This window comes from Falco rusticolus, chromosome 6, assembly GCF_015220075.1.
Source record: "Falco rusticolus isolate bFalRus1 chromosome 6, bFalRus1.pri, whole genome shotgun sequence".
NCBI classification, from domain to species: domain Eukaryota; kingdom Metazoa; phylum Chordata; class Aves; order Falconiformes; family Falconidae; genus Falco; species Falco rusticolus.
The window spans coordinates 89,620,926-89,634,762 of NC_051192.1; the positions used below are offsets into that span (position 1 = coordinate 89,620,926).

General features: G+C 36.5%; 1 protein-coding gene across 5 annotated transcripts in view; it reads left to right on the plus strand.

Moving 5' to 3' along the window:
- Positions 1-13,837, plus strand: part of KLHL32 (kelch like family member 32) — a 129,352-nt gene that overhangs the window by 82,984 nt on the left and 32,531 nt on the right. For 4 of the 5 annotated variants that reach the window (XM_037392463.1, XM_037392464.1, XM_037392469.1 and 1 more), the window contains one exon: positions 6,808-7,023. The exons of the other annotated variant lie outside the window; for it this stretch is intronic. In XM_037392463.1, coding sequence (XP_037248360.1) covers positions 6,808-7,023 — 216 coding nt within the window. The remainder of the gene's footprint in view (positions 1-6,807; positions 7,024-13,837) is intronic. 5 annotated transcript variants of the gene reach the window in all.

The window sequence follows — 13,837 nt, forward strand, 5'->3', positions numbered from 1 at the left end:
CTGTTTTATGTAAGGAGATTAAGAGAGCTTGGCTTGTTTAGTCTAGCAAAATGAGGAATATGATTGCTTTCTGTAAACATATCAAGGGAATAAATACTGAGGGAGGGGGGAGCGTGGAGAGAGTGAGTGGTGTTAAAACTAAAAGATAACGTTGGCACAGGAACAAATGCATATAAACTGAGCAAATTAAGCTGGAAATTAGGAAACAGTCTCAAAATCAGTTGAGCCTGCTTGTAGTAGTAGCTGGGAGCAAGAACAGAGTGAGTTTTGAGATGGATCTTTCTTAATCTGTGATTAAGATTATTTGATGAGCTTGTCCAGCATAGTAGAGGAATAAACTTCTGCTCCTGTATTCTCATGGCGTTAAACTGTTTCAATTAAGAGTCTGCAAAAGAATTGCAAGCAATAGTATTGTACAGTCCTATTTTTCTTTATTCTTCTTGCTGACAGTAAGTAATTTTTACATGATACCCCTGTGAACTTTGGATTTCTAAAGGACAGAAATTGCTCTTTCTGGATTTGACAATAGCAGCAACAAAACCAAAAAATCAACATTTACTATAAAAGATTGCTGGTGGTTGATGGATTAGCCAAGTAGGTTTCAGCTTTCCTCAAGCACTTTACTAATGCTGAAGAGTTAGCAAAAATATTAAGTAACAAAACATCTGTAAAGACTATGTACCAATATTCTGTGATTTCTGCTGGAGTAACGAATGCAGGATTATGTCATTCCTTGTAGCATATTTGAAGAAGAGACAGGCTCCCTTAATTGGCAAGAACTGTAAACATTGATAAATCTGATTAAATCCTCCCTTTGGGTTTCTACTGGCTGAAATTGTATAAAAGGGCAGGTGATGGTTTAGATGAGTTTTCCATGTTTTGTTTCATCCCTGTATTTTTTATTTGTTAAATAATACTGATTGTTACAGTTACTTTGCCAGGAATACCTGGCAAAATATGGAGCCAGGTGAGGTGTGAAGTGCTTCATTTGGGGAGTGTTTGTGCCAGTTGCAGTTTGAAAAATTAAAAAAGAAAAAAATATTCTCACAGCAGCATCTCTTTAGCAGGGGGAAACAGCTATTGGAAACTCTGCAGAACCTTACCTGTGGTTGTTCCAATGGTACCATGAAACTTTTAATTGTGTAGACTTAAGGGTTTCATTATATTCTTATGTGATGCACATAATCCTGTATGTAATATACGAGGTATGTACAATCAGAGTCACTTAAATTGGATAGCCATTTGAAAATATTTGTGCTATTTTATAACTTAGATTAATCTATCTGGGATTCTAGAAAATATTTTCTCTTTTTGGTTTTACTTTTTGAGTATCTGCATATGGCATGTGTCACTTCCTTTTTTGAAGACCACACCTGTCTCATCATGTGAGCAATCATGTCTTTCCACTGTGCTTGTGAATGTCACAGGTTTCCTCCATGCTCACTAGCACCAGCCAGCAGGATTGAACCTGGAAACCAAGCAGATCTAGGGAAACACTAAGAAGGGGAAGTAATGCACATAGTGTGGAGGGAAAACAATAAGGCTGAAATGCTTTGATATTGTTGCTCTTATACTTAGCCCCAGACCTACTGTGAAATAACAGCAAGAATGCAAAATAACTGTTCAAGCTTCAAACAGAAAACAAAAGCAAGAATTACCAGAAGTGTTGAGAAAGCAGTGATATACCAGAAAAATTAATTTTATAAAATGAGTCATTTAAGAAGTCATCCTTTACTGTGCCTATAAATAAATCTACAGTCTGCACTGGTCTTGTAATAAATGTGAACACAATTTTATACATTGCAAAATTCTAACCCAGCTGTTCCACTGTGACCAGGCTTCAGCAAAATGTCTTTCATGGTTCAACCTGATGGCTTCAGTGTTTAATGGAGGCAAATTTCAAATAAGATTTAAAATACCATTTTTGAAGTAATTTTGCTTATGCTTAGTATGGAACACGCATGTCTGCTGTGCTATTGGGTATGTGCATGATCTGTTAGTTCTTAGGTAAATATGTAAGGTTTTGCAGAATGAGAACTTTTGATACAGAAGGGAAGAGCTAGAACCAACAAAACTGGATTTCTTTTCTCTTAAGATTGTGTTATTCCCTTTTTTGGTTAGATGTACATTTTTATCACTACAATTTTTAATTTTTGTACTATCCCTTATCTATTTAGAGTCTGTCTTTGCTATGATTTATGTTAAGGCTTTTTTCTGAATGCTGCACCTGGTTTATAGTATTTAACGTAGCAGAGAACCTGGAGGACACAGGGTCAAGACCCTGTTGTGCTAGGTGTTGTTTTGGGATTTTAAATAAACATGTCCCTGTCCCGGAGACCTTGCACTTCCTTTTTGCTTTAAAGAGGCTGAACCCCTTTTAGGGAAGGGGGAAATAGAGGAGAGTTGCATGGTGACACTGTTATAGCAGCAAGGCTAGTTGTTTTAATACCTTGATTTATAACTGTGTTGTAATCTAAATAGGAAGCAGGTGGAGTTACAACCGGGTACGATTCTTTGGATATTAATGGCTTGGCTTGGCAGTGGAATTCTAAAGCTGTATATACTTTTTCTGTCTTAATTATGCATTCATTAAAAGCTTTTATACCCAACAGAATAAAGTAAATATTGTTTGATCTCTGTAGTGTGCTCCCACACTGTAGATTTGCACAGCAGGGTCTTGATAATCTGAATAAATTGTATTTCCCCAAGGAGTTTATCTTTCAAATAAGGTCATAAAGAAATGCATTCTTTCCCCTTAGTTCTCCTTGTGCTTTTTCTACTATTTATAACACGGAGCAGAGGAATAGAGGTATATAATAGTCTGCTGTGTACTTGGTTATGATTAACTCTAATTTATCAATCTGTTACTTCCTTTTCTGTGGCTTGTGCAAGGCAATTATTCTTTAAAGTACAAATGAATAAAGATGGATTTTGAAGTAATTTTAATACAATGTTTATATCTATTTTTCCCATTTGACAATTTATCATATCTCTATATTAAAATACACTTCTGTATTAAAATGTGGACATTGTCACGTAATTTATTTCAAATATTTAGTTTTGTCATCTTTCAGATTATGTTTGTTTGGAAAACTGATTTTCTTTTATGAGGGTTTTACATGTCGGCTCATTGTTAAATTGGTTTGGCATCTAAAGGTTGATACTGCTGAAGCAGAAGACCAATAGTGTAGAACAATAGATTCTCTTACTTCAGAGAGAGGGGAAGCAGGGAGATGGATAGTAAGTAGTATGCATAGGATTAAAGATAGTTTCTCATTTTAGAAGTAGACATTGATAAATAATTTGGCCAATTTATTAAATTGGTTTGAGTTTTATGTGAGATTTTAGAACTATTTCAACTGTTAGTTGTAAGACCTGCATAAATAATCTTAGTCTGAACATGTTTCAGCAGCGTAACATACATCATATTAGAAGAGATAGGATCACTACCTTCCCTAATTCTCTTCAGCTGTTAGTGACAGTTCTGTTTGTGTTCATATTTCATCCTTCAGTTCAAAAAAGATAAGTGGCATATATTAAAAAGTTTTATTAAAAAAAAAAAAAGATTAAAAGTTTCAAGAATTTACATAAACCTGTCTTGTGTTGCATGTTTCTAAAGAATGCATGCTGCGATACAGTACCAGAAGAAAGTTGCACATGGCTTTTAATTTTTGTAGCTGCTCTTTTAACACAGTATAATAAAATCTGTGGAAAACACAGACTGCCACAACCCTTATTCATGCCTGCACCTAAATTTCTTTTTAGTAACCTATTCCATTTTTAAACAAAGTTTTTAATTCAATTAAAAGTTTAGTTTGAAAATCTCTTCAAATCCAGTGATTTTGTTATTTTCCTGTTGGATATTTTTTTCAGGATAGAAGGTGAGGTGCAGGTTTTGCGCGGTTTTTTTTACAACTAACATATGTACTGCTTTTTGGTGTTTCTGAAAGTCTTACCACATATGAAGAACTAGTTTATCTGATCTGTGCTATACATCATGCAATCTCAGTGTGACATTTTTGCCCTCTAGTATCATCACAGAGACAGTAATGTATAGTACTATATAATTTTGATTTGAATATTGGTATGACAGTGATAATTTTCATTTGTAAAAGCTAGTGCACTACTTGCTTCTTTGGCAGTGAAATACAAACCTATAGATCAGCTCTAACCTTACAAACCCAGAAATTACTATTTCTGATTACAGGCCGAGACCAGTTTTAACAAAATATACTTGCAATATTCATCAAGCAGTAAACCATAAGTCCAGCAGGTTACTAATACATTATGTTAGGTGAAGCATCAAAAATCACCTGAAGCTTACCAATGAAAATAAGTAAACAAATAAACCCCCATAATAAATAAATAAAGACACATAAATAAATAAGCAGCTGAAATAAGTGAACACAAATAAATAAAAAAAAATACTGTAAATAAACAACTGGTGAGAGTTTATTTATCCATCCATAAGTATATTTGGCCTCTTCAATTGTATGACAGCTTTCACAAAAAACTTCAGTTGGTGTAGATCTGAGGGGATAGAGGAGTTTGGGGAATCATAAAGAATACCCAAACCAAAAATAAAGACTTATCAGTGTGTTTCAGATTTCACTGAAAATGTGAAGATTTTTCAGGGGAAGATTGCATTTTTGTGTGTCATATTACTGTTTCTCTCTAGTGAGGAAAGATTTCCATTATGTTGTCTCCAGTATTCTCCTCTTCTGAAGTCCACCAAAAGCCATCTGTTCTTCCCCATTGACACTTAGTGGGGTTTGATCAGGCCTATGTTGTAATTGGGCTGTTGATCCTCAGATCACAATGCTTGATTATTTATTTGTTTATTTTTGTCCTCACCAGGTATAGCTGTTGACTACAAAAGAGCTCGATAAATATACACTGAGCTATTCTAAATTTCTTTCTGGATGTTTGGCATTCACTCAATCAGGGAGTTCTTTGAAAAGATCATCTTCCAAACCAGGGACAATATATCATGGTTGTTGCTTGTCAAATGCTGTGATGTTTACTTTGATTGTGCTCCTGTGTGGTGTTGCCACCATTGCATGGCCATCATGCAAGTGGTGGTGTGAGGTACCATCTGTGATCTGCAGATACTAAGTCACTGAGCAAGCACACAGAGCAGATACTTCTCATGCAAAATTCATTCCTCCCTCTTTCTTTCAGCAATTGGGAAGCATTTATCCTTACCTCTTTTATGTTAGTGTGAGGAGGAACTGACACTAGAATATCTGTGGCTTTTGGGATGATATCTGTTAGTGCTTGTTCTGACAATGTCAAGAAGTTTTCTTTGTTCATCCAAGAAAACAATGTGAAATTCCAGTGTAGCAGTTTGAGTAGATAATGAGTAGGATTTATCTTTAGTGTGCAACTCTGCTGGGGAAGGTGCACCGATCGGACAGGGAGATTACGTAAGGAGCAGGAGCCTCCACAGGAATTTGATTCAGTTTCTTCCAGTACTGACTCCTCTAAGCAGGTGAAAAAAATTCTTTCTCCACTCTCCATTGCATATGCATAAACAGCTCCACAGTCATTGGGACAGCCACCCAATTCACACGTTCAAGATGTAGTCCATAAAACATTCCAAAAAACCCCCTCTTCGCACTTTCCCATCTTCCCTGTTGCTCTGCTCTATCTGCCAGCCGTGCAGCTCATTTGACATTTACAAGATTTCTTGTCAGTTTCATTTGGTGCTGCCATTCCATCCAGCAGAGCAGTGAAAGTGAAATTGACTTAATTTAGTCTGTTTCTCTTTCCTGCTCTAGTCCCTATGTTAACTAACCGGCAAAGTGAAACTGACAAGACTTCTTGTCATTTTCACACATGGAGCTGGTCAAGGAGAAGGCAGCTGATAGGGAGCATTGCGGTAAATTGGAAGATGAAACCGAGGATTGTGGAGGGGAGAGGAGGAGAGGAGAGGTGTGAGCATGCAGCAAGAACAGAGGAAATGGGTAAATGTGCTTATTTCCCAGATATCCTGGGTGCTTCTCTCAAATACAGATGAATTCTTGGCCTCTCTCCTAAAAGGGAGTCGTGTGGTCTACAATAGCAGTAATTCGCTGTCCAGCCGCTAATATACAAGGGATGCCAAGTTGAAAACATTAGCTTATAAATGTAAGTTATTTGTTACCAGGATGGAAGAAACTTCCTGCCCTGAGTTACTGCAGCTTGTGTCTCTGCAGATTTTCTGCTGCTGGAAGGAGGGGGAGAAGGAATACAAGGCCGGCGTCCACTAGAGGTTGATATCAGTGATTGGAAAAGAAGGGTTTATTTGTTCACTGAAGATACAATTTATACGTAATAAAATGTAGTTCGACATCTCTTGTTTTGTGAGGTTTCATAGAACTAAAAGTTGTACTACACAAGTGCTCTAGATCAATCAAAACAGTAAATAATGAACAAACAATTGCTTTGTAACAAACCATTGTAGTTAACAAACACATTTTTTTAATCCACTTGTTAAATCCTGTGAGCTCTTGTCACATGGTGTAAATCATGCTGGTTTACTATATTACATACTACTCCATAGTTCTTACAGATGCTTTATGCATATATAACCTTAGCAGTTGCAATATAAATTAGTACTATCATATATATTTGCATATGCACTGGTAACATTTACACATACATTTTGAATGAGGCTGTGTTAATTAATTTCAAGTTATATTGCCTTCCTTCTCTACAGCTCCAAAAGAATAACCTCTTTTCATTATCGGACCTGTGGGATTTTTTTATTCTCTGTTTTGGTTGTGTTTTTTTTCTGAGACATATTTTGTTTGCTTCACCATTTAGGAATTAAATAGCTTTAATTACTTGGACCTGTATAAGCTTGCGGACCTCTTCAACCTCACTTTGTTGGAGAATGCAGTGGTTGACTTCTTAGTAAAACATCTGTCTGAGCTATTGAAGAGTCATCCCGAAGAAGTTCTGGCACTCCCATACTGTCTCCTTCGAGAGGTTTTTAAAAGTGATAGACTCACTTCACTCAGTGAAGAACAAATCTGGCAGGTAAGGAGATTGGTGAACAAGTAGAATGTGCGATATTCTGTAAACTGTAGCAGTAATCTGTTGTTTTGAAACCCTGGAGCAATCTCGAGGGAGGATAAGCACTTGAGCAAAAACTGTGAATAACAACTGAGGGAAATTTTTACATTAAATTCAAAAAAGTTGTGCTGTGTTAATGCAATTAGTTTGTTTAAAAGAGAAATTTGTCTTACTGCTTAACTTGTTTTACTCTGATATGGCCAGAGATTTTCTTCCAGATCCAGCTTTGCTGGTGGGAAGAGGTGGCTGATTCATGCCGCTCAATTATTATTGCCTCTGGTGAGGCTACTGCTGCAAGCCTGGTGGCAAACTTGCTTCTGCAGTCATTCCTGTTCACTTCAGGTAAACTTAGCTGTGTAAAGTCAGTAGTCATTTAGGCCACCACAGCTGACTTTGCCTGAAGCAAATTTAGATAATCAACACAGAGGCTGCTCTGCTCAGAGATGGGTGGAGGTTTTAGTGGAAGGTTTGCAGCAAGAAGCTGGAGATGGAGATAGTTTCCTTTAAAAAAGCTGGATCTAGAAAAGGGCCAGGTTGCTAGCCATATATTAACAAGATAACAGCATTATATTGTGACCTTCAGTGTGTGTGTGTGTGAACCCAATATGAAAAAAACACATAGCCTGTAAAGAGAAACACAAAACCTAAGCCAAAAATCTATCCTTGGAAGTATTCCCATCATATGTCTGTAAAAATTGCAATTTACAATATAGTAGAAGGAAATCTCTATAGTGTTGGTTACCCAAACACTTCTTTCTGTTTTCTTCTGCTGTCATATTTTACAGAGGAAAGTATTTCAGGATATTTCAAGGTAGAATGTAACTTGCTTGAAAGAAACCTGTGCTTTCTTTTTAGGAAGTGTGTTCTATTGGTCCAGAGAAGACTGAGTCAGAAGACTGATTTACATTTCAATCCCTGTTACTTATCTTTTGGATTGTTCTAAGCAAATAATTTCATTTATATACCATCATTTTCATGAAGTGTAAAACATTTTCATGTGTGGGGCACATCATGTTCTGTGAATTAGTAACATCATGCAGCAACAAAATACTTATTCTTAAAAAAATAAAAATGTCTTGGTAAGCTCTTCAAACCATAAAGACAGTATGCAGATGTAACTCAACCCTTCAGTCTGGTAACTGGCATATTTGTTTCCAAAACATTAGATTATGGAGTATTTTACAAACATAGTATTTTCTGCAAATATTAATATAAAGTTAGACTCTTTTCTGTCCCAGTCTCTGGAGTGTGTCTGTGTAACAGAACCTGCAGCACTCTACCCATGATAGTGAATTTGGTTTGGTTTTTTTTTTTTTTGCATAGTACTCTAGAGTCCTAGCCCATATTCCCCTTATCAGAAAAGGTTTTGATGTTGAAGTTCACATATGGGGCGTGCCTGATTGGCCAGTTGGGTTTTATCATCATTTCTCTGCAGGGTCAGTGAAATCTCCTGGTTACATGCCTTGGGTATAGTTTTGCTAGAAAAGTTGCTAAAGAAAGCCATACAAGTACAAATTAATGCCAGCTCAGTAATGAGCAAGCATATCCAGAGCAATATGCCCTCTGTAACCTGCTGAAACGATGTTTGGGAAGTGGGAGTTTTTAAATCTTGTGTCATTGTCCTGTCCTGCAGGAAGAACTTGGAAATAATTTTCCTAATTGTGTGCGCTCCAGACAATGAACACTTCATGAGGCAAATTTGACAAAGCTTCTGTTTCTGTTGCAGGGTCAGACTGGGGAGAGATACTTATAGGTAATATGCTGCTTTCTGAGTGACAACAAACTCCACGTTGTCCATTTAAGTGTTATCATAATTGCCTCTCTAAAGGTTACTAATACTGTTCCGAAGAATTTTTTTTAAAACTAGTTTTTCCGCTGCAGGCAACACATGCATGTGTCTCTTTAATTCAGTCTGTACAACCAGGAATAAATATATATTTATAAATATTCCAGGTCCCCAGAATGAATTAAAAGACACATAAATATTTACCAATTTAGGCATTCAGAAGGTAATAAGAAACTGGATTTTTGCTTTATCTTAGTAAATAAATAATTCCCTCGTAGTCAACCCAATAGAAGAAAATCAAATCAGACCAGCTATATTGCCTCAAGTGTAGTTAAGTTCATCATTTTTGCTAAGGTTATAGTGGTAATGCAATATAGCATGGAAGAATCTAATATTCAGCCCAGGGTGAAGATTGGGTATGCCAGAGGATTAGTGTCAGGGTGCTTTATAGAAGTGAAACTTGATGGACAGGCTGGAGACAGATCTACAGAATCTCATTAAATTGCTGAATTGTTCATTACTGAGCACTCTCACTGTAATAAAGTGCTCATTGACTTTGACAAATCCCCATCCCATGTCTTAAGGAAGAACAGCAAAGCAAGAGGTGTTGGGGAAGCTGGAGGAAATTGGCACAAAGTGGGGCAGATAATAGAAAAGCTGATGTGGGGATGCTACCGTTGGATTTGTCTGTCTTACCTGTGACTAGTGTGGCTTCCTGCATACACATGTGCGTGTGTGTTACGGCAAGATGAATTCATTGTGTCTGCGAAGCACCTTTAGTAGTAGGGCTCCCATGAAGTCCTAAGCACAAAATTTAAGCTTCCCTCAGATGATCTCTGGAAAGGGTGCCACTGTCTGCAGAGTACGGTTATTTCCAGTAGTTTAAATTACTAATGTCCACTTGGTGATTTGATCCTAATGCACATAAATATTAAGGCAATTATTTTAACACATCAATATGCGTATGCTGATTCTTGGAAGTGATTTAAACTGAAGTGACTGCAGCTTGTATCTGGCACATCTTGGATTTTTGTTTGACTACCGATTCACAATTGCCCAGTTTGTATGAATATGGTGAAATATAGCCTTGAAAAAACAAGTTTGAGAAAGTTAAACAGTAATATTAATGGCAGTATACAAGGACATGGATTAATGTAGAGTACTATGTTCATTCCTGTTGATCTCTTCAGGTAGAAAAATGTGACTTCCAGACCAGGGTAAAGTGGACAAATTAAGTAGTTAATTTCTTTTTTTAGTTCTTGAAATCTTTTGAAACTCTTTGGTTTGATGTAGGTGTCTTATGTTTAGCAAAGACAATGGACAAGAAATATAATGATGTATTTCTTTTAAAACAAATAAACAAAATAAATCCTACCAGTAAACCTTCATAGCCTGTGAAATCGGAACAATTTATTAGCCTTCATCATTAGGGTTTTTTTTTTTTTAGCTAGACTAAGACAGTCACAATGATTATTAGTTGACGTAGGACTTGTTTTCATATTGAGTTTTTACATTTTACTAGCATGTGAGATTACGAAACATTCTTTTGTATATATGAAATTTGTGCTTTATCGGCTGCATTAAAACGTAAGTAAACTTAAAGCAGTGGCATGGAAGAAAGGATTAAATAAAAACCTGAAGAATATCAAGGAAGAACCCTGAAGAAGTTGGAGGAAAAAAAAGGAACTTGTTTAGTATTTTTCCTCTTCGTCATGGGCTGTGCAGCACACTCTTATTCACAGGAAATGGTCATGATGAGGACATAAATGTCTAGTTTATCACGAAGTGAAAAGTGAATCTTTTCATAATTGGCCATTACTTGAAAGGCTCATTGGCTCTACTTTAAGGAAGCAGATGAATTCTTTCCCTTGATAATTGAAAAGGTAACCAACCCTGTAAGACAGAACGTATTCTCAGAGAAATCTAGCAGTAGAGGGCGTCTTGTTGGAACCTTAGCAAGTAGAAAACAAGCTGAATATTTAAGTTAAAAACTGATGTTAGCCTTAGTTGAAATATAGTTATGCCTTACCATGTTTGTTACTAAAAAATTCAGTGTCATGAAGCTTAAATATTCATATTTCAAGGATCATACTAATAGTTACAGATAGAAGTATCTACTGGATCGTTCTGTCTTCCAGCAGTACATTGGTCAAGTCATACTGTATTAAATACTGTACTTGATCCAGGTGAAATCGCAAATCACACTTGGCAAAAAAATCCTAACATGAGATCAGTATAGATTAGTTTTTTACTTCTGTGCTACTGGTTAAGTAGGTTGTTAGAGGATATATATTTTTTAAACAGCTAACATTACAAATAGATCAATTTTAGTATTTGCCAGTACTTCCGAACTTAAATTAGGAGTTTTTTCTTGTTGTGTTTTTTTTTTTTTTTATTATTTTGCCATGCAACTCAGTTTCTTGGTAATCAACTAATAAGCAAGCTATCTAGTAAAAACTGCTAGATAAAACTGCATAAGTAGCTGATTCAGCTAGAAAGCATTCAACAGTGTTGAGTCTTTTCCACGTCTAGGCTTCCAAGACATTCCAGCCATATTAACTTCTTTGTGTGCAACTTGTGAACTTGTGTTCGTAAAGTATATTTTCCACATATGAAAGCATAGCACTAGTTATTCCGTTTGTTATTGTGGATGTGATGTGCCAAATCAATCTTTGATCTCTGTATTAGAGAAGGGTCTTTGCTTGAATAAATAGAAAAATAGAAGACAGGAAGACTACAGTGTTACAGGTCAATATGAGTTGTTAATTATCTATTTTATAAAAACAATGAATATATAAATCCAATTTTGTTAATTACAGTCCTGTTATCCTTTTCTAAGGGAGAGTAAAGTACCCTTTTTTCAATGGCCTTTTCTTATACTTGAGCTCCATTTTTGAATCTCCTGGTGGCATTTGTGCATGGCCAAAAGTATTGTCCAGAGAAATCCCACAGAGTTCAGTACTGTAGAAAATTCTGCAGCGTATGAATTGTAACAGGCTGTTATGATGGAGCAGTTGTCTGCTGAAGACAGGCCCAAAGACAACTTTCCTATGCAGAACAGCGGTTTCCACAGTGGGTTGTCATGTTCCAGCACAAGATTGCCATTCCTTCAGCGCAGTACTTGATTTTATTTAATTTTTTTTCAGCCTTTTGATTCTGCAGGTAATTTTTAATATGGAGAGAGCAAAATGAATGTTTCTCAGGGATGTATATATATGTTTTGATGAAATGCGGTCCAAGTGCCTTGCTAAAAGTGAACTTAAGTTTTACTGCAAAGTAAGTAATGACATAAAGCAGTAAGTGAAGAAAAGCATCTCAGTAATCAACGCTGTGTTTAAACAGTATATTAGCCTTTCACTGTTCAAGAAATAAGCTTAAGTGCTCTCTTGGGCAATAAATGAAATCATGCCTGGTGGTCTAATGCTTGTCCCTAGTGAGTATTTGCCTTAAGTAGAAAACCACCACACTAAAATGTGGCTGTCAGCCCCTTATCAAGAGAAAAAAGGAGTTTGCTTATCAAGGCTGAGGTGAATTGGTGAGGCTGTATGTGAAAATTAGCATGTGGTCCATGTGTGTCTTGTTGAGTTCTCACCCTCTTCTTAGTACTCTTTTCATGAGTAGTCTACCTAAAAGCACCAAAGTGCCACCCTTGAAACTCAGTATCCACTGTGCTAGATTGGTGATGGTTGCACTGTGTATCATAACTAGCTGCAAGCAAGATTACATGGTTACCCTCAAATAAAAACAGTGTGAAAACATAAAATGTGACAGCATGTAGGTTTCCTTTTCCTAAGGCTAATGCTCATTATCACAGGTATCTCACCTGAATTGACTGTGTGCAATGGTAGTACTACTTATGGTCTCTCTAGACTATTTTGTAGGGTTAATTTTTATAAGCATAGGCACACGCAGCATTTTTGGTAGGGTATCCATTATATATAGGCCAAGCTGGCAGTTGTCACGCAGAATCTGCAAGAAGATCAGTGTCCACTGGAGCTACAGACTAGGCAGGGTTTGTGCCGGGCTACAGTGGATGGAGGCAGCTGAATCTCACACTCTGCTCTGCCAATATGCTCAGGTCATGCACGTTTTTCCTGATACAATTTCTGCATCATTTGTAGTAGTAATGGCATTTTGGCTTACACTGGAAATGAATATTACCCCTGTTGGCACTCTCTCCTCTTAATGAAGCACCTTCCCTCTTTGTCTGCTTTAGCTTAAATCTTATGGCCTCTTAATCTTGTCATTTACTGTAAAGTTTTGTGAACTTGATATATGTTTTTCTTCTGAATTTTTGAAAGTTTCTGCCTGTTACTTCTTGAATGTTAGCTAATCTTGTTACTGTTATTTATCAAGTATAGAAGCATAGAAAGGGGTTTTGTGTATTAAAACTAGGTTTATATGGGGAGCAACTGTGTATTCTTCTTATTTTACTGGTTTTAATGTATGTCAGTTCCAATTGGAAAACTTGATTATTTTGCTGCTGTTGCTGTGAGCAATAGAGAATTACTGGAGAACATTACTTTTGCCTTGGTGTCCTACAGTAATATTGCCTCACCTTATTTATCCCAGCTTAACTTCAGAAGTGCACAGAACATCACACCAGTATTTAGGAAGGCTGTTGTGCCCACAGCTCTTGAATTTCGGTCACTTCTTCAGCTAAGCAGTGGATGGGTGTTATTTAGAAAACCAAAAAAGGACAGCAAAGTGTGCACACAGCAAGACTGCTCTTGTGATACTGCATTCTGCATTTGAATTAATCTGTTATAGTGGGTTTTGTGTTTGTTATAGACTGTTATGCTCTTTGTGGCACTGATCTGTCGGAGATTAACTGAAGTATAATTTATTAATGAGCAGGTATATGGTTACATAAAAGATAGTTGCTCAGGCTGTTATGAAAGCCAGGTGTGGTAGGAAATACACCTTATTTTCATTTTTACATTAAAGAGAACAACATTCATAATCTAAAACCCACAGATACCATGGATGATC